Source organism: Microcebus murinus, chromosome 26, assembly GCF_040939455.1.
Source record: "Microcebus murinus isolate Inina chromosome 26, M.murinus_Inina_mat1.0, whole genome shotgun sequence".
In the NCBI taxonomy this organism is placed as follows: domain Eukaryota; kingdom Metazoa; phylum Chordata; class Mammalia; order Primates; family Cheirogaleidae; genus Microcebus; species Microcebus murinus.
In genome coordinates, this window is record NC_134129.1 from 18,590,511 (window position 1) to 18,616,848 (window position 26,338).

Below are 26,338 nucleotides of genomic sequence, written 5' to 3' on the forward strand. Positions count from 1 at the left end.
AAACCATTCCTTATATACCCATATCACTAGAAAAAAAATATTATTTTGATTATAGTTGTCTTAGTCCATTTGGGCTGCTATAACAAAATCCCATAAACTGGGTGGCTTGTAAACAATAGACATTTATTTCTTATGGTTCTAGAGGCTGGGAAGTCCAAGATCAAGGCGCCGTCAGATTCGGTGTCTGGTGAGGGCTCATTTCCTGCTTCATAGAATTGTGCTTTTTCACTGTGTCCTCAAGGGCATGAGAGGTACCCACACTGGGACCTCTTTTAATATGGTCTCTAATCCCATTTATGAGGGCTCCACACTCATGATCTAATCACTTCCCAAATCCTACTGCCTAATATCATTACAAATTGGTTATTAGGTTTCAACCTATGAATTTTGGGGGACCACGAACATTCGGACCATAGCAATAAGAGTTAAAGTTAATTCGGAAATTACCATTTGACAGGCAGCATTCCAAAGTCTTTTCACTTATTTGTTTGTTGAATTCTCTTCATGGCCCCATGAAACGGACACCATTACTATATGTTCATTTTACAGACAAGGAAGATTTAAATACCATATATTTAAGTAACTTGCCTGAGCCATACAGTTAACACATAGCAAAACCAAGATTCGAAACATCAACGTTCTGATATCTGAGTTCATGTTCTTAAAGGGCCTTGAAAGCCAGCTCAGAATGCTGAGATTGCATTAGTAGAAAATGAGTAGTTGTAAGATCTGCAAAAAAAAAAAAAAAAAAAAAAAAAAAAAAGCGTGAGATGATGAAGATTTTTTGTTTTGTTTCTGTTTTAAGGAAAACTTGACAAAGCAGCGATGTGAAGGGATGATGGATCTAAAATAGTCAAACTTAAAGAAGTGGAGAGTGAAATGCTGGTAGCCAGGGGCTGGGGCAGAGGAGGTGGAAACAGGGAGGTATTAGTCACAGGGTGCAAAATTTCAGTTATACAAGATGAATTTAGTCCTCGAGATCTACCGTACAGTGTGGGGCCTACAATACTGTGTTGTGTACTTAGGAAATTGCTAAGAGAATAGATCTTAAGTGTTCTCATCACAAAAAATAATAACCAATAAGAAAGTGGGAGGGAACTTTTGAAGGTGATGGAGAGGTTGATGGCCTAGATGGTGGTGATGGTGATGGGGATGTATACTGTGTTTCCCCGAAAATAAGACAGGGTCTTATATTTATTTTTCCTCAAGAAGACACCCTAGGGCTTATTTCCAGGGGATGTGTTATTTTTTTTTTTTAAGTACAGTACAACAATCTACATTTATTCAAATACAGTTAAGTCGTTTTCTTCTGGAACATCATCCTAACTCTCCAAACCCCGAATTCCATCCTGAATGTCTTTGCAACTCTGTTTCCTTCAGAACCACCGGCCCCGATCTCTCCTGTCGAGCCATAGAGCTCTCATGGGGCAGATGAGAAGGGCTGCTCGTCTTCTTTACTGACGACACGCATGGGTTGTGCAGATGCGCTGCGTAGCCACGCCCGTCACTAGGGCTTAATTTAGGGGTAGGGCTTCTATTGCACAAATGCTTAGAAATCCTGCTAAGGCTTATTGTATGGGGAGGGCTTATTTTCAGGGAAACATGGTACTTATCTATAAAACTAATCAAGTTGTATACATTAAATATGTACAACCTTTTGTATGTCAATCATACCTCAATGAAGTGTTTAAAAAATTAAAAATAAATGAAATGAGGGAAATTTATCATGGAGAAATAAAATTAGTATATGAGCTTTTGTAAAAAAAAAAAAAAAAAAAAGGAATGTAGCCTACTGTCTCCTCTATTAAAACTGCTTCGTATATATCCACTCATTCTGCTTTGTCATGAAATCAATGGCACTGCTCCTCTTTGCCAAAGTCCCATGACTTTTATCTTCACAACACCTGTCATGGCAGTTGTCATTTTGAGAAAACCCTCTTCATATCAGTTAGGAGACTGTACATGTAGTAGCTTTCTAACAGGGCAGTTTGCCTCTCATCTGTGTAGGAAAAAAAAATATTTTTTAAAGACATCCATCTTCCAGTCTGCAAGTAGGATTGAAACCATATCTGGGAGGACATGAGTTTTCTGAACCTTGGGCTTCGCGGGTTTGTGAATAAGGTCACTGTTTCCTAAATAAGTTGTTTAATATGTCCTTTTCAGATGGAACAGTAAAAATAGTTATCAGCAGCTACCAGAAATCTTATGGTTTGTTACCTTTATTAGCTTTTTAGGTTTTTGACTAAATACCGATAAAATGTGCTTGAACCTCAGGGATGTTATATATATGCCTCTATGTTATACATATCTATTTGCATTTTTCTTCATATATAGAACATTCAGAAATACAGCTCTTTCCTAAAGCTAAGAGAGACTCTCTCTAAGCTTTTCTCTGTGTGTGTGCATGTATGAAATGTATATGAATACATTTTATAGTAAAGTATATTTATCTCTTTCCAACATTAAACTTCATATTTTCATATATATATGTGTATGTCAAAAACTTTTAGTCGTTTACCATAAAAGTTAGTTCCATATTCTGCTTTTAAAATATGCTGAAAATGAAAGCTAATTGCTTTAGCCATAGTAGGCCATCAAATAGAAAGCACTGCAAGAATTTTTAAGAAGTCACGGCCCAGTTTGTTAAATCGCTATATGGGAAAAGAAGTGGTTTTCTCTGTAATAATGGCCAATATCATTTTCTCCCTCTTGATGTTTGCATTGCTACGCACAAAAGGACGATTTCTTTGCTTAGAGTACTGTTAGTCTGAAGTATGATTACGAAGCCACTGAATAATTGCCTGCCATGCCAATAACGTATTTTCCTCTTATTTTTCTTGGCAGGTGAATATATTGTCATGACGGTTTACTTCCACCTTAGACGGAAGATGGGTTATTTTATGATTCAGACCTATATTCCATGCATTATGACTGTGATTCTTTCTCAAGTTTCATTCTGGATAAACAAAGAGTCAGTTCCAGCGAGGACTGTATTTGGTAATTCCAAGTCATTTCTTGAGTGTTTTCGTTCACGTTACATTTTCATCGTGATTCGTGGGAACAGCCCTTAGATATGTCTAAGAAAGCATTAAACACTAATATATCAGACTGTAGTGAAGAAAGAATCATATAGCGTTTTGTTTTTATTAATAGGGCTTGGGGAGATATGGGCAGTCCATCCCTTTCTCTGGGGCCATGCATCAGATTTTGCTTGTTAAGAACCAGGCAGGCGAAAACCAAAGATAACTGGATAGAATTCCACTTTCGGTGATATTCTCGGGCTCCTAGTGTAATGCTGTGTAATTGAATTAAAATTATATCTAGGTGTTAAAATGAAATGCACTTGCAGCTTAAAATAAATAAAAAATCATGGCTGAATGAGTATGAAAGCCTTAGAATAATGAAGAGGCACAAAATGCAAATGGTTTAAGTGCGTTGAATTTGAGGGTATTATGCGCTTAGTTTAGAAGCTCATCAATCTACATGCTTTTATTTTGAGCCGACATTTGTTTTGTTGTTTTTCTAGTGGCTTCCTATATATATATATATATATATATATATATATATATATAGGAGTGTTTTGAATCGTACGAAGTCCCGAACATTTGAGTTTACAATTTGCATAACTGTTTGTAAGCCTTTTACGGGTTGGTCATGCTTTTAAATAGAAACATTTGTTATCATTACATTTATTTAATTGAATCTCTTTCTCTATACTTTCTCTGTTCGTTGTGAGCAACGAAAGCATTCAGTGGTGTGGTAAAAAGGAAAATGATCAGAGTTGCTCAGGGAATGGCAGTATAGTCTTCACAAGAGATGTTGGTTTCCCTTTGCCTTTCTCTCGGGTAGGATTACAGCCACGGTGCTATGTGTCTTATCACACCATAGCTGGAGGAATGCCAAGAGGGGAAGGAACTGGGGAGAGTGGGAGCTCTTCACCCTACCTCCCCATCGTTTTCAAGAACCGATGATGAGGGTGTCCTCAGTGGAACTGAAATGCCCATATGGAGGTATTTCCTCCATAGACAACCAGCCTCCCTTTAATCTTAGATTAACCCAAGAAGATGTTGGAATCACACTGGAGAAACCCATACAGAGCATCAGAGTGGAGACAGGGTGTGACCTCAGGAAGGCAGTGAAGCGGATATGATGATAGTGCTACTTCCTAGAGTTAGGAGGGTTCCATTAAAGAACCCTCAACTGCACGTTGAACCTGAATAAATTTTAGCTGTTTTAACTGTAAGTGTGAAAACGAAAGATGCCCGTAAGTGGAGGTTTAAACCTAAACCCGCCATTTATTTTCTTTATCAATGAAATTGTCCCCATCTCTACTATAAATAGAAATAAATCAGCCAGACAACTAAAAAATAGAAAAAAAATTAGCCGGGCACGGTGGCGCATGCCTGTAGTCCCAGCTACTCGGGAGGCTGAGGCAGGAGGATCGCTTGAGTTCAGGAGTCTGAGGTTGCTGTGAGCTAGGCTGATGCCATGGCACTCTAGCCCGGGCAACAGAGCGAGTCTCTGTCTCAAAAAAAAAAAAAAAAAAAAAAAACAACCCAAAAAACAAATAAATAAATAAAATTGTGATAATACAGCTCTTCCTCCTAGACTAGAGAGGATTTAAGGAGTTACATGCCGTGCTCAATAAGGGATATCTGGACCACTTACTTCATATTAGTTTACTTTCTTCCATACTTCTTTTCCATAGAGATTTATTTTGTTCCGAGTTGGTTTCCTTGATTTTTAAGTGCTGTAAAGAAAACAAAATACTTTTAGTGTGTACTACCATGCAGTCTGTTAAGTTCTTGTTGTTCATTATCTCATTGAACACTCACGCTAATCTTGGGTCTTCACATTTCATGTTTCGAAGCAGGTTGACCGGGCAGGAAGTATATGATGAGACTAAACACCTGATCAAAGTCCCTTAACTTTTCCTAACATGAAAAGTATTCATATTTTAGGAGCTATTACCATGAAAATTTTTTTTAAAAAAAAACCTGTCAAGTTTCTATTAGGCCTTACAAATAAAAAAAAAAAACATTTAATATTATACATTTTTTTTTCCTAAATATGATCCTAAAGATCTTCTAGAACAGACAACACTGACCCATCATAGGTGCCTCTAATGCAGAAATGTTAGCGTCATCCATGCAAACTCTGGAGACAAGCGGTCTATGTTCTAACCCCAGAATCCGCAGGTTATTAGCTATGAACCCTCAGTGAGTTACCTTGGCCTATTTCCTCGTGTTAAAACAGGATGAATGATTGTACCTACCTCATAGGGTTGCTGTGAGGAGTAAATGAATTAATTCAGACAAAGCACTTGAAATAATGCCTAGAACATAATATATACTATTCAAGTGTTATTTATTCATATGGCATTCTGTGCTACCATCTACCTCATTTGAGAATGGCTGCTCGACAGTTTAGTGTGAATGTCCTCCATATTTTGTGGTTGGCTGATGAACTTTGAACGCTTTCTTGTTTGGTTACAAACTGGCGGCTGCTGCTCTGTCTCACATGTCCCCAAATAATAGATAGAAATGTCCAGTGGTGTGGGGAGGGGTAGCATGGATTACAGCTATGTTCACACAACGTCTCCTATGCAAATAAGTAGCGTGTAGTAAGGGTACTAGTATCACTACCACCAATGATGGACAGATTTGCCATGTACCGATGGAGTCATCTTATTTAACCTTACCGATTAACTCGGCAAGGTAGGCATTGGTAATTTTTCATGGATAAGGAAAAAGGCTCAAAGATGTTAAGAAAGTTGTATAAAGCCACATAATCGTGAGTGGTGGACCCAAGACCACTTCTGAGTAACTTTGAGAGCTCGGCCATTCTATCTTCACAGGAGGGGTGGGGATGTGGGGGCTTGTGGAGAATTCCAGAGCTGCTGGGTGAGGCTGTATGGATGTGTGCTGACCATACTTTGTGGGTAGGCTTTCTCATTTGAAATTTACCCATGTTTTGTGCCCATGTGCTGAGGGATGGGTTCAGTGGATCAGGGAAATTATGCCAACAATGAAGCCTTCAAAGACCTAAGATTTATCAGAATGGCAATTATGAGGCTATCATTTAGGGCATGGGTCCACAAACTTTTTAAACAGGGGGCCAGGTCACTGTCCCTCAGACCGCAGGAGAGAGTGCGCACTGTGGGCCCGGGACCAGTCGGCTGCTAAGCAGGACAGGCAGCGGCGGCAAAAACACCCGGCGGGCGGGCCGGATAAAATGTCCTAGGCAGGTGGCATGTGGCCCTCGGGCCGTAGTTTGGGGACACCTGATTTAGGGTCTAGGATGGTGCTTTCCTAGCAAATATAAGTTGTAAGTATTTTAAGGGAATTAGCAACCTAATGTTTCATGTGAGATTTAGGTGAAAATTGATTCTGGGCTAGTTTTTTTCTCGTCTAAACTCTCCGTTTCCTCTTCACTCGTTAAGGAGAGAGTTTGCTGAGTCAGAGATGTCGCTAGAGACCATGTAAAAACAAAACCAAACAACACCCGTGTAAATATGAAGAGCGGAGTGTGCTAGATTCTCTCCAAAGGCCTTCTATCTCCAAAGCTGTGTGCGTCTAAGTTTTCTAATTATTCCAGCACAGTAAAACATTAAACACAAGTAAATGCCAGTTGGCATTCTAAATCATTGCTGCTATTTCATTTTCTGAGAGTGGCCAGCCAAAAATTCACTCTTGTGTACAGTCTTAGCCTACTCTTACACATCCTCTCCCGGCTTCTGGGCCAGCCAGCACGGTGCATATTCAGCATTCTAAATGCAGGGACTGGCATCGCTGCTTGGCTGTGTCAAAAAAAAAAAAAATTATGGCTTTGAAATGTTTTCAGGGTAGATGCCACCCAAGCCATACATGACAGATGTATTGTCATCCTAGATGCAGAGGAAGCGTAGATTCTTGTGCTGAAGGGTGGGTTTCTGTCTGCTGTTCCATTGGTCTTCATTTAACCAAATCCTCTACCTGGAACCAGGTATAGAGTAAGTAATAAGCACACCTCTGTCACACCAGTGCTTTCTTCAGATTTGACCAGCAGGCAGAGAGAACTTTGTTTAATGTCTGGAGAGGTGGTAACTTTTTAACACTTAGCCAGTTGTTTATGTCAGCTACTTTCCTAATTTCGCCAACACTTACAAAGGAGCAGTAGTGTGGAGGGGTATTCCACAAACTCTAAAATCAAGCTGATTCAAAACAATGAATGAGAAAGGGAAGGTAGCCATATGGCCAATGTTTTTGCGTGTTGGTGTTCATTTAACTCATGAACCTGGTGATCTGTCTTCCTAAACGATTGGAAAATAATTTTTGGACTCGTGGTTCAATAATTGCATTAGGATTCTGCTTATTCGACATTAATGGGAGAAGACAAAGACACTACCGATTTTCGGGAAAAATCGTTCTATCACACACACAAAAAAATGTTCAGAGAAACATGGGGATTCTAACTTGCTTATATTTAAATTTGAGTATCCGTTTGGTTTCTTCAGAATTTTCTGAGTGTTGAGTAGTAGTAGTATTTAGACTGCACTGTTCATCTTTTAATTCTAAGTGCTTTCAGCGTAATTTCTATGACATTAGAGGAAAAATACTGCTTACATATCTAAGGACGTTATAGAACACTTTTAAATTCTTAATAGCCTACTAAACTTAAATTGTTATGAACAAAAGGAAAAAACATTTGATTTATCTTCAAACGTTGTAGTCAAAACTTTTTCTAAGTTATTTTATGCTTTATTCATGTATCTGGCAGCCAGCATGGGAATGGTGGCGCTTTCCTGAGATTCAAAATGAAGACTTATATATATGCTAAGGTCTCTTTCTGAGAAATGAAGTCCAATAAATCCACAATATTGTGTTTTCATAGATATACAAATGCTTATAAATTTGACTGAATGAACTCATTTTATAGTCTATTTTAAGCTAATAAAAATGTCAACAGTATCACAACAATGTTTAAAAAGGGAATACAACCAAATCTTCAAATTTCTTCCTCTGCATAGTTTGAGCAATGGTTTAAAATGGTCTCTAGCTCATGTGCTGCACAATTGCTCCTAATTTTTCATGTTCTAAGCGTTGAAGATTTAGAAGGGGAAGTGGAATTCAGAGAAAATGAATTGGCGAGGACCTAGAAAACTGAGCTTTTATTTCCTGTGCTTTTATGGTGTGCCTGGCACTACATGAAATATGATAGTAATCCGGAAGCAATATTAGACTTGTCTGCCCTCAAGGAGACTGTGCATAACCAAGCTCTGGGAGCAAAACTTGTATACATGAAGCAGAGAACAGTACTAGGCAGAATACACTCAAGTGTTGAATTCAGGAGACCATGTTATTTTTCCTAAATCAAAATATTGTTATTCCTTTATTCTTGCATGGGGCTTGCTATCTGTTTGCTTGAACATGTATTATTTGCCTTTCAGCTGGGGGATTAGCATGGATTGGAATATACCGTTTAGATGCCTTCATCATCATCATTGTCATCATCATCGTCATTCCCAAACACGTGGTGTGTCATCTTCAGGAGCTATCCTGGGCAGTGTATAAAATCAATTAAGATGGATATTAATAATAATTCCACACAGGAATTTTCAGGCTTAACTAGATAATACGGGTTAGATGGACAGACAGACATGCAGAAAGGGACAAGTATCCAAATATTAGCTCCCTTAAATAATGCATTGCTCTGTAGCTCCGGTGGCAAGTGGAATTTTCTGAGAGCGTGCATTGACTTTTTCTCCAGGCTCAAGAGAAAGCTTTCCTGGGGGCTGGTGCTTCAGAAGCCTGTTTGGTGGAAGAGAAGTATCTTTGTTTCTTTTTTGCAAATATTTTCTTTCCAGCTGCAAACTGATTGGGTGGTGCCTGTCCAAAATTCGTAACACCAAATTGGTCTGGAAATCTGTTCGTTCAGGAATATACTTCTATCCTTTTATTGTATAAATCAGGTTCCTACACAACTGGTAAATGTATGATTTTAATTTCATCGATAATATGGAGTTAAAGATAAGAAACAATTAATATAGTTCATGCTTTTTCCGGCAGGGATTCTCAGTAGCAGTGGGTGATGCTTACCCTAGAAATTTTGATGGTCCAATTTAGCAGCCCACTCCTAGCTGAGAATCACTGCTCCAATGAGTTGGTTCTTCCTGCCTGGGTATGTGTGTTGAGCGCCTCAGGTGTGTTGGCTCAGATTCCAATAAATTGACCCATTCTCTGCTACGTTTCCTATATCCTTTTAATCTGTAGAGAAAACCCAATAGGTAGGTATCAAATAAAGCCCAAATAAATTTTCCAAACTGAATCGGAGTCATGTTGGACCAATGATTAGAGAAACCAGGATCTGAACCATATCTGTCTTTCACTCCAAAGCCCGTGCTACCGTGTTTCCCCGAAAATAGCACCTACCCATAAAATAAGTCCCAGCAGGATTTCTAGGCATGTGCACAATAGAAGCCCTACCCCGAAAATAAGCCCTAGTGATGGGCGTGGCTATGGAAACCAGCCCTAGTGATGGGCGTGGCTATGAAAATCAGCCCTGGTGGTGGGCGTGGCTATGAAAATAAGCCCTAGTGATGGGCGTGGCTATGAAAATCAGCCCTGGTGATGGGCGTGGCTATGGAAATAAGCCCTAGTGACGGGCGTGGCTGTGCAGCACATCTGCACAACCCATGCATGTTGTCGCGGAGCGGGAAAGAACACGAGCAGCCCTTCTCATCTGCCCCATGAGAGCTCTAGTGCTCCACAGGAGAGATCGGGGCCGATGGTTCTAAAGGAAACAGAGTCTCAAGACATTCAGGATGGGATTCAGGGTTTGGAGAGTGATGATGATGTTCCAGAAGAAGATGACTTCACTCTATTGGAATAAATGTAGATGGTAGTACCGTACTTAAAAAAAAAAAAAAACACACACACACCCTGAAAATAAGCCCTAGGGTGTCTTCTTGAGGGAAAATAAATATAAGACCCTGTCTTATTTTCGAGGAAACACGGTAATTTCACTGAATTGAAATTCTTCATCAAAGATGGTTTTTGTGAGTTGTTGTAAGTTTTGTTAACCCGATCCCTCCTGATTTTCTGGGTTTTTTTTTTTTTTTTGTTGTTGTTGTTGTTGTTCATTGGTTTTGCCTAGAAATGATGATTGAGTACTTTGTCTCTTTGCTCTTTTGCCCTGAAGGAATAACCACGGTCCTCACCATGACCACACTGAGCATCAGCGCACGGCACTCTTTGCCCAAAGTGTCCTATGCCACTGCCATGGACTGGTTCATAGCTGTCTGCTTTGCTTTTGTATTTTCGGCCCTCATCGAGTTTGCTGCTGTCAACTACTTCACTAATGTTCAAATGCAGAAAGCCAAAAAGAAGACATCAAAACCCCTTCAGGAAACTCCAGCTGCTCCGGTCCTGGGAGAAAAGCATCCTGAGGCACCTGTACAGGTAATAGACTCACTCTCCTTCAGTTTAAGACGTCAGCTTCTCGGTCAAATGTGCGTTGTCGGGAAGACCCGAGACCTTTGAAAATCCCAGTGACAATTTGTAAGTTGTTTGAAAATCCAAAAAAAAAAAAAAAATGTAAAAGAATCTTTATAAGCTTAAACGTTGTAATGGTGAGTAGTAGCTTAAAAATTAAGCAGCTCTGAATGAGCACCAAGTAGGTGAAGCTACCGTGTTTCCCCAAAAATAAGACAGGGTCTTATATTGATTTTTCCTCAAGAAGACACCCTAGGGCTTATTTTCAGGGCATGTGTGATTTTTTTATAAGTATAGTACAACAATCTACATTGATTCAAATAGTAAAGTCGTCTTCTTCTGGAACATCATCATCACTCTCCAACCCCTGAATTCCATCCTGAATGTCTTGCAACTCTATTTCCTTTAGAACCACTGGCCCCGATCTCTCCTGTGGGGCACTAGAGCTCTCACGAGGCGGATGAGAAGGGCTGCTCGTGTTCTTTCCCGCTCCGTGATGACATGCATGGGTTGTGCAGATGCGCTGCGCAGCCACGCCCATCACTAGGGCTGATTTTCATAGCCACGCCCACCACTAGGGCTGATTTTCATAGCCACGCCCGTCACTAGGGCTGATTTTCATAGCCACGCCCATCACTAGGAGCTGATTTTCACAGCCACGCCCGTCACTAGGGCTGATTTGAATAGCCACGCCCATCACTAGGGCTGATTTTCATAGCCACGCCCATCACTAGGAGCTGATTTTCATAGCCACGCCCATCACTAGGGCTGATTTTCACAGCCACGCCCGTCACTAGGGCTGATTTTCACAGCCACGCCCATCACTAGGGCTGATTTTTCATAGCCACGCCCATCACCAGGTCTTATTTTCGGGGTAGGGCTTCTATTGCACACATGCTTAGAAATCCTGCTAGGGCTTATTTCACGGGTAGGTCTTATTTTCTGGGAAACACGGTAGTTCTTTGAAAGTTTCTGTCAGAATTAGGAGGAGGCTGTAGACATCTTTGACTGGGTTGGAAAGGCATTTGGGGAGAGGTCGTTGAGCAAAGCATGGCTACCGTTCTGAACGTGGCTACGTGTTAGGAGTGCTCGAAAGGGTTTCCCGTGGCCAGTGCCCTTGCGTTGAAGAAGAAAACAAAACCAGTAGACAAGAAGATCCATAGTTGTAGTTCCATGTATGTTCCAGATTGAAAATTCTTGCCCTAAAGGGCCAGATCTAAGAGGATGCGGAAAGCCCTGATAAGAGCTACTATACGGTTGTCACATCCATCGGTGAGTCTGTGATTTCAAAAATGATGATAAGTGTCTTTTTTTTTCTCATGGAATCCAATTGTACCAAATCAGGAGGATCTTCCTGAAATCAGAAAGGCAAACTGGCCCCTCTCTTTCCTTTTCCCCCTTTTCCTCTGCTACAGCACTCTCCCTTTCTCTCTCGCTTTCACTCTCACTCTCCTCAGCTTCTGTTCCTGCATCAGCAGGCAAATGTCTGTGTGTTGTCACTTACACACTGTCTGTTGTCGTTGCCACAAATGGTAGCCGAAAGCTCCTTTTGTCCACAGGTACCCAAGTCAGTGGTGCGTAGAAATCATCGACTTTGTTCTCTGACAATGGCAGATCAATCCTTGACTTCTTCAACCATTCACTCATTTAGCAAATATATATTTAATGCCAGCTATGTGCCGGGCCTTGTTTAGGGTCTGGGAATCGATAGTGTCCCGAAAAACCCAACAAATATCCTGCAATGTGAAGCTTACGTTTATTTGTGTGAGACCAGGGAGGGAAGGCAAAATAATGATATATCCCATTGGTCTATGATAGAGGTCACTAAAGAATCATAAAATTAACTTTTCTAGTAAAAAAAAAAACCACATATATAACACACTCTGGGAGGCTGAGGCAGGCAGATCGCTGGAGGTCAGGAGTTTGAAACCAGCCTCAGTGAGACCTTGTCTCTACTAAAAATAGAAAGAAATTAATTGACCAGCTAAAAATTTATATACAAAAAATTAGCCAGGCATGGTGGTTGCACGCCTGTAGTCCCAGCTGCTCGGGAGGCTGAGGCAGGAGGATCGCTTGAGCCCAGGAGTTGGAGGTTGCTGTGAGCTAGGCTGACGCCACAGCACTCACTCTAGCCTGGGCAACAAAATGAGACTCTGTTGCAAAAAAAAAAAAAAAAAAGAAAAAAAAACATAATAAAACAGGTGATGTGTTAGATGGTAATGTTACTATGGTAGTGCTAAAGCACTAAAGAGGGCAGGAAGTGCTAAAGTAGGGGGTAAAGGCTGAGATTCTGTTCTCAGGGAGAGGATGGCAGTTGAATGAATTAGGCTAGGTGTCATCCTGGCCGGACTGACTGGTCAGTGTCCTGTAATTTACACTTCTGCTCCCATGGGGCTCTAGGCACAGCTCTCTGAGAATGGCATGCCAGCAGGTAGGAAAATAAATGTCTTTACACTAATAAGTTTAGATAGCTTATATTTTCGTCTAAATGAATCCATTTCACCAAGATTTACAAAATTATCAGAATGTATTTTGCACACTATTTTCTTTTTTTTTTTTTGTGGAGACAGAGTCTCACCCTTGTTGCCCCAGCTAGAGTGAGTGCCATGGCGTCAGCCTAGCTCACAGCAACCTCCAACTCCTGGGCTCAAGCAATCCTCCTGCCTCAGCCTCCCAAGTAGCTGGGACTACAGGCATGCACCACCATGCCCGGCTAATTTTTTTTCTATATATATTTAGTTGGCCAATTAATTTCTTTCTATTTATAGTAGAGACGGGGGTCTCACTCTTGTGCAGGCTGGTCTCGAACTCCTGACCTTGAGTGATCCTCCCGCCTCGGCCTCCCAGAGTGCTAGGATGACAGGCGTGAGCCACTGCGCCTGGCCTGCATACTAATTTCGGTTAAAAATGTATAGATCGAATATTCGGTTTTATTATCTTTTACATTCTCTTTAGGTAAACTTATGCTCTCTCTGCCTTTTATTGGTGTTTTATTTTTGCTTTGCTTTGTTATGTTAAAGCCTTGGAAGAATGCTGTTTATGGATCCTTTAAAAAAATTGTCTTGGATTCATTTATTTTTATTTATTTATTTGTTTGTTTGTATGCTTCCGTTTTCTAATTCCTGATTCATTTTATTTGAATTCCATCTCTGTGCAAGTTAATTTTGCTACTCTTTTTCTAGCTTCTTGAGTTTTTTATTATTAATTTATTTTCACTGTTTTTTATTTAATAATAAAGTTTTCCTATTGCAGTGAGGGTTCCTTTGCAAACAGCTTTGACCATATTCATAAATTTTAATATATAATATTATCATATTTATTTGCTAAATATTGTATAATTATGTTACTGCTTTTCTCTGTGAGCCAAGAATTATTTCAAGATATAATTAAAATTTCCAAGTGGGATTTTTTAATTTAACTCCGTTGTTAATTTTTAGTTATACTGCATATTTTCTGATATATTATCTATCCAGATTTGAGTGTTATAGATATATTCACTGTGCCCCGAATTACGCTAAAAGCTTATAAATGTTTAATGACAACTTGAAAGGAGTTAATTTTTAGTTATTAAAACAATTTTACTTAAAATAATATTTCACTCTTTTAATAAATCACCTCTTATCTTCTTGATTTTTCAAAATCTGAAGAAAGATATAAAAATTCCCCCACTGATGAGATTATGTTGATTTTTTTGCATTTTAATTATTTTTATTTTATACATTTTGATGCTGTGATATTCAATGTGTAAAGATTCATAACTGCTCTATTGCCATATCAGTCTCTGCATCTTATCATAAAATAAATTTTTTGTTTTTTCTCCCATAAAATAATGCCTTTCTCCTGAATTCTATTTGGTCTGATTTTAATATTTTTTTATCTTATTATTTCCTGATATTAACTTTGCTATTATATTTTTATCATTAAAGTTTTCCTTATTCTTTCATTCCTCTTGTACTTTGGAAGTTATGTATTGTATTTTTATATCATTAGTGGTTAATTTTTAAAACAACATATTTCAACTTGTGATTTTTAAATAATGTCAAATTATAAAATATACCGACTCTCCCATATAGCTATTAACTTTCCCCAACCCCAGGATTTCTCTAGGTCCAAAGATTCCATATTTAAAGTCATATGAATAAATAAATAAATAAATATATATATATATATACACACACACACACACAACTATATGTATAATTTTTTTGTATTTATAATGAATTGATGTAGTTCTTTTTCATTTTTATGAAGTGATGACACTCATTGCACTAGTACTGTAATGGAATATTATAAATACTTGAAAGTACCACTTAATCAGAATAAAACTATTCTACTGAATTTCCAAAGATGGGAAGAGAATTGATCGTCTTCCCTTTGCTCCATGGTCCACCTCTTGACTAAAGCAATTGCCATTGCCGATGAATGCTTGGTTGAACTCATTCGGTTGGCTAAGTTCATTCTGATTCAGTAACTCCTCTTCGTAGCATGGTCCACATGCTGTGTGTGCAAATGGCCCATCCAAGGTCAAGAAGATGAAATTTATTTGTGGAGGGCATAGAGTCATTCCATGTGAGCATTGGGAAGGAACTTGAAAATAAATCTGTTCTAAATATGCATCATCTGCTTCATGTCCTCTACAATGTGTGGCTATGTATTAAGATACATGTGGAGTCCTAGATCTCCATAGCAGGTTACTATCTGTGTTCTAAAGACAGTGATCAATGGGTTGGCCACCCATCCTCCTGATTTAGGGTCACTGCCAGAGGGCAGCTGGCTTTGGAGTGTCACCTGTTATCAGATGGCTTCAGTATCGAGTTTAACTTGGAAGAATGAGAACAAATTAAAATGAAAGAAGAGAGGGATACATAGGGACAAGGAAATCAAGAAGAGGAAAAGAGTATGCTAAGAGCAAAATTTTACAACTTGTAAAAGAAATTTTACAATTTCTTTCCAGTCCTGGAAAGAAATATTCTAAGAATCTTAGACATTCTGGAACTTCTGCAGAGATTCTAATCAGACAGCTGAAATTTGCAGATTCAAGTGTGCATTCCGACTTGTGCAGCTATCTGCTTATTCAAATGATGCTGCCTTTGCTTCAAATGTTTTTGAACCCTCCGTTTGGAATTGCCTTCAGAGTCTACACAACACTTGGTAGTTTCCTAGTCCTCTGGGTAAGCTCACGGGTGGATTGGCTCATTGCCACCATAGGTGACTTATGGACTGGTGATGGACCTGGCAGAGGCTTATGGTGATCGTTCCTGTTCTTCGGGAATTGGCAAGCTTACGGTTTGTGGACTGTTCGTGAAGCAAGGAGAAAAGGCCGATTGGCAGAATCTAAGAGCAGCCATAAGTAGCTTGAGTGTGTTTTGGGGGCATCTCAGGAGGCAAAGCAGCTGTTCTGTTCCTGCTCATCATTTCGGTGATCCTGCCTTTGCCTCTCTCCTTCCAGAGTGTGCTGTGAGCCCCGTTCTTGTGGCTCTATCCTTTTATATCCTTGCTGCTTCTTAGAGAATCTGCTCTCTTACTGATGCAGGTGATTTTGATTAATAGAATGGTTTGAAAAATAAATCACCGTAGAGCAAAGAAGGGTAGCTTTCTTTAAAAGTTTTTTTTTTTTAATCACTTGAAAATATATTCTTTAGTTCTTTATTATCCACAAAGTATGCAGGCTATGTCTCATAAAAAGTTTGATGATGATATGAGATTAACATTAATTGAGGTATTGTTTTGTGTCAGGTACTTTGTGATGTGCTTTTATATGCGTTAATTTCAAGCTTACAATGGCTCTTACAGATGAAGAAACTGAGGCTTGCAGTTGTTAAGTGGTGTAGTCAAGATAATACAGACAGAAAATGGTAACTACGAGTGGAAAATATTAGAAAAATTAGAAAATAGTAAAGCTGATATTGGAATTAATTTAGTTGTGTCTGAGTGCAGAGCTCATTCTGTTATTATGGCATTTAATTAACAATGTCTCCGTAAAGAATAGACGTTAGAATGTGCACGTGTATATGGATGTATATGTACATATACATATGGTACATTTGAGTATATAGATACAGATATACATATAGATAGATAATTATTAGCCTGGTGGAGTCTTTTTGTTCATTTCTGTGACTAATTAACAATAGCATGGCATTCTGAATGCTTTTTGTGTGCCGGTAATAAGAGATTTTTGTAGATATTTTATCTATCATTTAATTCTGACAACTTATAAAATATGTCCTATCTTTATCCATGTTTTACTGATGAGGAGGTTATTACTTAGGGATCAAATCGTCTGCCCAAGGTCACCTATCTAGTAAGTTGCGGGGCTGGGATGGCAAACCCCATGCTCATAAGCCTTAATGACGGATGAGACATGTTGGATAAAGGAAAATGGAGGATGTGGTGAATGGTGACAGCATCCATCACTGGGGCAGGGAAGAGAGATGAGGCACATTTAATGAAGATGTCAATTAGTGCGAGTTTAGTTGGGTGGAGATTTCCATAGCAGGACGATTTCTCCTGCCCGCAATAACGACGGGTTTCTTTTCTCAAACGCCAGGTGCGCAATTCTCCACTGCGTGCCTCTCTTTCCCATCTATCTGAGTTCTTTTTCTCTTTGTTTGCGTTCCACCGTAGCTATCCTTCCTGGACTTTTCAATTTTAGAGTGTTCACAGATTCTTATAAGCCGATTTGCCAAACTAAAGAGCTATTTTCTCTGCTTAGAGTCTTTAAGGAAAAAAAACTGATATAAAAAAAAGAATATATACATAATGCAAGGTACACCTTGGATTCAGTAATTCAAATGCCTTTATGAAAACCTTCTTTTCTATTATCCATCCTTGGAAGTCAAACTCTAGTCTTGTTTCCTATATGGGGCTCGTTCAGACTGAGCCCCAGAATCTCAAAGACATGGTCTCAAGGATACACATCTATTAGGGGGAAGGAAGTAATAAAAGAACCTACTGGAAAGGCTTATAATGAGCATTAAATTATATCTTACATGTAAAGTACCCAGTACAGTGCTTAGTACCCAGTAAATAGTACCTGTGATTGTTACTATCCTGTATTTCTTTAAGCATCTTCAATATTTAAAGTATGCATGACCTCATTTATCACCTTATATAGCCTGTGGTATTTTATCAAACTGTTTCATACGTGATTGCTGTATTTACCTGGCTAGATGGTGAGCTCATTAATAAAATAGATTATGGCTTCATTTTATTTTCCCATACAGTAGTACACAGTGCTTATCAATTGCAGTTGTCTATTGATTGATTGTGAGCCAACGATAGGAATCTGACAACGGGAAATGTGATGTCTCTAGAAACCAATGCATTTATCACCAATTTTCAAAAGAAAAATATGTCTTTTAAGGAAAATTCCTTCTTACCAGCAATAAGTGGGAGCATAAAACATATGTTAAGTAGTCGCTACAGCAGGGTCACTGTGAGCACTTGGGATTGCAGATATTCTCCTTAGCATTCTGAGATACACTTGTCAGCAGTTGGATTTAGCTGGTGGGCAGCAATAGAGAACTGAGAACCACTTTGAAAAGAACAAAACAAAACAAAAAGCCTCGGCAAACCTACACATGAAGCTTTGCATTATGAGGAAAGAGCAGTTTGTTGCCTTTTGATCATTCTCATAGTATCACTTGCACGGATATCAGTAGCTGTGAGTGATGTTAAATGCAATGATTTTCCAGTGGTTAGTAATATGCAAAATTTCATTCCATTCCTAAAAACTTCATACAAACTAGGTCAGTTTTAGATTTTTCACTTCAATCATTCTTAAAACTCCTCTTAGAGATGCTATTCTTTAAATAGTTCAACATGTGAAAAAAAAAAAAAACAACCTTATTTTTTTTCCATTTGCCCTTATTTCTCTTATTTGTTTTTTTTTTAACGTGGTTTAAAAATCTCTTTCCTTGGCAGTTTGAAGAGGGACGTGAAGCAATACTGTCAGTTCATTTGACATTTAGCTGTGTTTGTGACAGAAGTTTAATGACATTCTTGAAACCTTATATAAATAAGTGCCTCCCCAAACTCATACCTTTTTAAAGTACAGAATGTTCTGTAGTTAGTAATGCTCTTTAGGCAATGAGTAATTGTTTAATTGCACGATTGCTAAACTGTATGATATAAGTGTCAAAAAATACCAGAACTATGTTTCGTGTCCAGCCATGAATTTTATCTGTTAGCGTTGTGACTTGAGCATGTGCAGAGAGACGACATGCTAGCACGCAAGAGGAAGTCTCAGCTAGTCATTTAACAAGCGTTTGCTAGGTACCTATTTTGCACCAGTCGCCAGGCAAGGCACTGCGGATTCACAGATGACAAAACCTAGGAACTGAGTCTGGTGAGACAGGCAGGCTGTTAATCTTGTGAGCGACTCTATTTAGTGTATAGAAGTAGGCTTTGAGTATTGGTTTTTGGAATAATTCAAGTATGCATATGGTATTGCGAACTGACTCTCCAATTTATACCGCTACCTTAGAGCTGCCCGCCGAAATGCTTACCTCTATGTTTAATTACACACTGAGAACCTATTATATTTATGGAACGCCTGTTGAGTTGAGAATATTGTGCTCATTTCCCTTCACAGATATGAGGATGGTGGGGAGGCCAGACATTCAACAATTAATTTCAAATAAATAATGACAAATAGAGCAAAATGCTGGGAAGGAGGAGTAGAGGATATGTAAATTGTATCAGAGAGTTAAGGCGAGACTTCAAATTAGTCTTCGAAGTGCAGAAAGCGCTGAGTTAAGGGTTACCATTAGAAATGACAAAGGGAAGTAAGCAATCCGTTTTAGTGGCTTTATTGAAACAATATTGTGCATATTTTGGAAATTATTGGTAGCAAGTGTCAGGCGGAAAGAAAAATACCAACATTAGCATCGTAAATGAAGATTTGGACTATTTACTTTTCCAGAAGGGGAAATGCCACAAATTTAATGCTGCATTAGGAAGGCCAAATATATTTGCTAGTGTTCAAGGAAGGAATAAGACATCTTGTCAACCTGGTGTAATAAAATGGGGTGTGTGTGTGTGTTGTATAAATACAGATAATATATTAATAGATATAAATGAATTGTAAATGTTGTCATTTATTTTCACGTATTCCATGTTTACCAATATGGAGAAGCTGTGCAGTGTACTTAGTATAGAATTTGGGCAGGTAGCATGTCAGCATTTTTATCATCATCATCATCGTTTATTGAGTACCTACTATGTGCTACATACTGTGTTAGTTGCTTTACGTGTGTTCTCTCTAATCTTCGCAACAAACCCCTGGATGTGTTGTTGTGTTGTTACAGGAGTAATTTTATGGTTAAGTGAGCGTTGGTGAGGAATTTTGGTAAGTTGCCTGGATCCTACGTGTAGTAAATGGTAGACTTGGATTTGAGCGCTATGTGTTTGGCATCAGAAAAAAAGCTGGATGCTTTGAGGTGCATGGCGTTGCCTCTTACTTAGAAATGATTGCAGGCAAGCATTAAGGGATTTTGTCCCTACTCTCAGTTCCCCAGTATAGCTTTGATCATACAACCCAATACTTGGGTTTCCATTTCTCCCTCTGTTAAATTAAAGAAGTTAGGCACGACTCTATCTAAATTTCCTTCTAATGAAAAAACCTGTGTCACTACAAACTCATCCGCTCTCTGTAACTACTTGCAAGCTTGCTTTACCCTCTTTTAACAGATTCTTACTTTAGAACACTTGAGATATCAAAAGCTGATGAGAGGCCCCGGTGGCGGTGGCTCACGCCTGTCATCCTAGCACTCTGGGAGGCCGAGGCGGGAGGATCGCTCAAGGTCAGGGGTTTGAGACCAGCCTGAGCAAGAGCGAGACCCCGTCTCTACTAAAAATAGAAAGAAATCAATTGGACAAGTAAAAATATATAGAAAAAATGAGCCGGGCATGGTGGTGCATGCCTGTAGTCCCAGCTACTCGGGAGACTGAGGCAGGAGGATTGCTTGAGCACAGGAGTTTGAAGTTGCTGTGAGCTAGGCTGACGCCACGGCACTCTAGCCCGGGCAACAGAGCAAGACTCTTGTCAAAAAAAAAAAAAAAAATCTGATGAGAGCTGATGTTTTTTTCTCAGGTCACTGAGTCAGATCAAATTAAATATGCAAGTTCTTCTGTGCTCATCTATATAGCAAAAATCCATATGCCCCAACAGCGATAAAAGCATCAACTGATATTGTGCTTACCACATGCCATAGAATATTTTAAGCATTATATATATATTATAGCAATTCTAGAATGATCCTTTAGCTAGTCCAGAAATATTAAAAACAAACTCACAGTATTTGCAGTCATGGAGTTGGCTTATTTCCTTAGTACTGTCCTTCACCTGCTCATCATCATGATATATATATATATATATATAAACTCATATAATATATATACTATAATATAGTATAGTATATATATGTATATATAGTATCATATATATACTATATATAGTATTATATATGTATATACATAATATATATATATAAACTCATATAATCTTCATGGTGATCCTTTTTACAGATGAGGGAGTTGAGACACACAAAGGTCTAAGTGATTTGAGCAAACTCACGCAGGTGCTACATGACAGAGCCCACATCTAAACCCCGCTTGTCTGGATCCAAAGTGTATATTCTCAACCACTGCGTTTATAACCACCCCCACCACTGCTGGCCTCTGCCACACCCCTGCCACCTGCTCCCTGCCCTGCCCAGCCCCAATGTTTTTGAAGCTTTATCTTGCTGTTTACATTGTTAAAAGGGTGAGTCCTAACTTTGAAACTCTATCCCACTTCTAAGCAAGCCATATCCTTTAGTCCAGGGGCCCTCAAACGGTTTAAACAGGGGGCCAAGTTCACTGTCCCTCAGACCATCAGAGGGCCGGACTATAGTTTATTTTTTTTAAAAAAAAATACTATGAATAAATTCCTATGCACACGGCACACATCTTATTTTGAAGTAATAAAAACAAATGGGCAAAAAGCACCTGCATGTGGCCAGAGGGCCGTAGTTTGAGGACGCCTGCTTCGTCAGTAGTTCCGTTTCCGTAGAAAGCAAAGTCACAGGAAATTCATCCTACGTTTCCAGTCTCCCGCTTTGCATAAAACACGTGTGGATGTTGTCAAGGCTAAAAAAAAAAAAAAATCACCAATGAATCTAGCGTAGATCCATGTCAACAGACTGTAGACGAACCAATCGGTTGTTTCCCCAAAAATTTCGTGACTTTCCGAACATACATTTGGAAAACTTTTCAGAGTGTTGCTATTGTGTTTTGGTTTGAAATAAACTACCTTAACATGCACCGGCGTAGCCAATGAACGGTATGTGTTCACAACATAGGTTCAAAACAATTCTGTTTTAAAGGTCGTGGGGGGGAAAAAATCGAAAACGTTCCAGAGGGAGTTTTTTGGCCCAGGTTCATTTACACTGGGTCAGGTGGCAGAGTACAGTGATGTAAGTGACCGAGAGGAGCAAATATTCTACAAGGACCAAGGGAGATTGTAAAGAAGTGAGCTGAGCTTTTGGGGTGGCTGGTGGGGAGGGGCTTGTTATTGATGATGAGCAGGTGAAGGACAGTACCAAGGAAATAAGCCAGCTCCATGACTGTAAATACTGTGAGTTTGCTTTTAATATTTCTGGACTAGCTAACGGATCATTCTAGAACTGCTATATGATTCATAAATGATTACCCATATTATTGGAGTTTTTTTTTTTATTATTACTTCTCCATTCACTCCATTACTTCTCCAGTACCTCTAGCATCTATTTCCTAAGCACATAGCAGGTACTCAAGAAATGCCTGTTTTTGATTGATTTCATTCCTCATGTAACTGGGATAGAGCCTTGGTTGCCAGGGACAGCAGTATACAAAAGAACCACACATTTCCATCGGTGAAACTGTTATCATCATTAAAAGTTTTCCTAATGGCGTTTCAAACTTTAATTCATTTAATAATCTTTTCCCATCTATGTCAGCCGTGCACTTCTTTTTAGAATGGAACAAAAAAAAAAAAAGAAATCCACTTCAAAAATACACAACTGCTTTAAACAACCTTCCTCAACGTCTAGTTATATTTTCCAGCAAGTTGTCATCGCTAAGCTACTGAGTAAGATTATTCCTTCCTTCTGGTTTTGAATAAACTGCCAATTTTCTCTTTTGCTATTTTGAGGAGCTAATTCCCCCCCCCCCCGACATAATATACATTGCTAAGTCTCCAGCTTTTTGCTCAGCCTCAGATGATTTAGAAGCTTCGAGAAACACCAGCGTGGGTATGACTTGTTTCCATTTCCCTTAAATGAATTAGAGAATAATATGTATGCAAAAAAAAAAAATGTCTTTGGTAAAAAAAAAAAAAGAAAATTAGGTATTTTGGTCAATTTTTCCAACAGTTTTAAGAAGAGGACACTTTCCATTCAGATTGTACAGCATGAGATGCTTTTCTTAATATTTTCAGATATCTCTGATTCCACCAGACTTTTACCCTTCCCTGAGTCTCTGCTTGAACGATACATCATATACTTTTCAAAACTTCTTTTTGTTGCCTTCATTGGTGATCCTGAATTTCCACCTTCCTCTTACTTAGTTATTTTGCAAGACTCTATTCTTTCTCCCTCAGTTTGTGGCTCTTGAACTTTGACTTCAATTTTCATAACTCTGATATCTTCCTACCAGCGTGGAGATTTCTTTATTCTCTTTAGTCTCATGAATCCCAAACAATGTAGTCTTTCTTTCTTTCTTTCTTTCTTTCTTTCTTTCTTTCTTTCTTTCTTTCTTTCTTTCTTTCTTTCTTTCTTTCTTTCTTTCTTTCTTTCTTTCTTTCTCTTTCTTTCTTTCTTTCTTTCTTTCTTTCTTTCTTTCTCTCTCTCTCCCTCTCTCTCTCTCTCTTTCTTTCTCTCTCTCATTCTCTCTCTCTCTTTCCCTCTCTTTCTCTCGGGGGTTGGCTAGAAACAAAATTTTTTCTACTTTTACTTATTTTTTGCTTGGCTGATCTAAAACAGTTTTAGGCTCCATAGTCCAAGGTCGTTCTTAGGGAATTCATGGAAAGGGGTAGCACTGTGGGTACTTTCTGTTCTTCCGCCCCTAAAAAGTTTTTCTAAGTCCAATCAGTTCAATGTGGATATCAAGATCTCCCTTTAAATTAAAAAAAAAAAATTATGCCATAAAATATTAAGTAAAGGGAAGAGACATACAGGAAGAAGGATCCTCACCCTTTAGCTCATCTTCATTTTGTCTTTGCCCAGGTCTTTGGCACTTGAGGATTTGGCAAAGGGTGGCAAGGACTCTCTTTGTGTTATCGGAAGAGCAGAAAGTCAGCTCTTTATATCCAAAATGGTTATACGACTGTCTCTTGATTAATAAACTATGAGCATGTGTGAACAACTGGGATTAGTCTATTGGACAGATTTTTTTAAAAAAGCATTTTGAAGAGTATGAACTGTAGGACCCATGTTTAGAACAGGGCCTGGCACTCATGATAGTTATTGACTGAGTCAAGAAATGAAAGGGTGAATGAACGCAATGTGGTCTCTGCAGAACATGAAAAACAATAGCAGACGAGTCCTAGGTAGCAGAGAAAACTCCCATAAACCCATTCCAGGACTGTTATTTTGCTTTCTGAGTCCCACACGGAGCTTTTGGGAAAGCGAAGGAAATCTGTATAACTCTTCTCTTAACCCCAAGCCACCTGGTTTCTTTGGGGCTCTCCCGTAGGAAGCAGGTACTATCACTGGTCTCCTTCTGGCTTTGCCTTTGACCCTTGGTTTTATTGTGTGTGTGAGTTACCTCCATCTCCCAGTGCAGATGGGTATGAGACAGAAGGGGAGAGTCAGGTATCACTCTGCTGGTCGGGTGATACCTTGAACACCAGTGCATGTTCTCTGGCTGCATGTGAAGTAAGGCTCTAGCACTCTTCTGACCTACCGTGTTTCCCCGAAAATAAGACAGGGTCTTATATTTATTTTTCCTCAAGAAGACACCCTAGGGCTTATTTTCAGGGCATGCGTTATTTTTTTTTAAGTATGCCACAACAATCTACATTTATTAAAATAGAGTGAAGTTGTCTTCTTCTGGAACATCATCCTCACTCTCCAAACCCCGAATTCCATCCTGAATGTCTTGTGACTCTGTTTCCTTTAGAACCACTGGCCCCAATCTCTCCTGTGGAGCACACTCATGGGGCAGATGAGAAGCGCTGCTCGTGTTCTTTCCTGCTACGCGAGGACATGCATGGGTTGTGCAGATGCGCTGCGTAGCCACGCCCATCACTAGGGCTTATTTTCATAGCCACACCCACCACTAGGACTGATTTTCATAGCCACGCCCACCACTAGGGCTTATTTTCATGGCCACGCCCATCACTAGGGCTGATTTTCATAGCCACGCCCATCACTAGGGCTGATTTTCGGGGTAGGGCTTCTATTGCGCACATGCTTAGACATCCTGCTGGGGCTTATTTTATGGGTAGGGCTTATTTTCAGGGAAACATGGTAATACTCAGATACTCTCCTGAGAGCTTGTTTGGATGGAGGGGCTCTGATAAGGGCATCTTGCTTGGAAGGTAAGAAAAGGATGCCTCCTTGGAGTTTGAAAGGTGCTTTCCTGGAGAGCAAGCAAGAGCTGGGGACCATATAGTACCTTGATAGTTATTTTCTTAGAGCAGATTGTTAGCTTAAAAATGTGAGAGGGCAGTGTTACGTGCCTGGGTTGGGCACTTGACATTCACAGGCTACCCCCTCTGTGAATAAATGAGCCTGAGATTTGTTTTGAGAAAAGCCAGGTTTTATTAGGTTGAACTATTAGAAGCACCATTTTTTTTTCTTGCCAGTCCAAAAATGGTGTTTAAAAAAGGTAGGACATGGCCTTTTGAAATAAAGATGAGGCCTAAATCTGACATAAAATTGCCCTTATCATCTGTCTCTTTATGACAGCAAACGAGGTAATTAGTAAGAAATTGTCCTGGTGATGATAGTGATTAGCACTTTTTTAATTTGTTAGTTTGTTTGTTTTGAAGACAAAGATCTAGATTTGAGCTGTAGGTATCAAAACCTTGGAGCTGTACTCAGTGTGCCTGGGCCTCATGGGGGCACATCCTCTATGGACATCATCTTAATGCTACCAGAACGGTTCTGTTAGTTTATTTATTTATTTTTGTTGTTGTTGTTGTTGTTGTTGGTTTGTTTTGACTTGAAGCAGTTTAGGCTTGTGTAGATTCTGAGCTTCAACAGGTACTCTCTCTGTCTTGTGCTTAGCTGGATATTTCTGCTTCTTCGAGCAAGAAACCCACTTTGCTAAAGCCTTAGCTGATCCTGAAAAATGTCAGCATGCTTTCTGCCTAATGTTTGCCAATGGGCTGATCTAAAAATGGCACCAAGGAGGTTCCCTATTATGCACAGAACAAGAACACATTTCAGATTGTGGTCAGTGGGGACCTGCTCTGCTGACAGAATGTTAGCTTAGTATCCCCAAGCAATTCATAAAAATAGGATGAGATTTTTAGGTGGTGAATCCTGTTTGTTTTCTGTTAATTAAAAAAAAAAAAAAAGAATCCCTCTTTTAGTAGCTTTCAATATTTAATTTCTTTTTCTTTTATATTTATTTTCCCATTGTGTTTATGAATTGCATTCGTCCTGCAAAATTCAATAAATCATTTCTCTTTGCACTTTTGCAACGGGCGCTATCCCATGTATCATAGTCACATTTATTTTGTAAAATTCAATCACTACAGATATTTTTTAAAAGTATATCAATGTATCATTGAGATAAAATGTGGAAGGATTTTTAAAAAATCATTTTTTTCCAATGAAACATACAGATTTTTAATGCAATTTTCAAATTTCTTGCAAATGCATTTTTTTTTTTTG

General features: G+C 39.1%; 1 protein-coding gene across 1 annotated transcript in view; it reads left to right on the forward strand.

Moving 5' to 3' along the window:
* Positions 1-26,338, forward strand: part of GABRA4 (gamma-aminobutyric acid type A receptor subunit alpha4) — a 73,228-nt gene that overhangs the window by 23,270 nt on the left and 23,620 nt on the right. The window contains exons 7-8 of the mRNA XM_012743053.3: positions 2,845-2,997; positions 10,180-10,439. Of these exons, the coding sequence (XP_012598507.1) occupies positions 2,845-2,997; positions 10,180-10,439 (413 nt within the window). The remainder of the gene's footprint in view (positions 1-2,844; positions 2,998-10,179; positions 10,440-26,338) is intronic.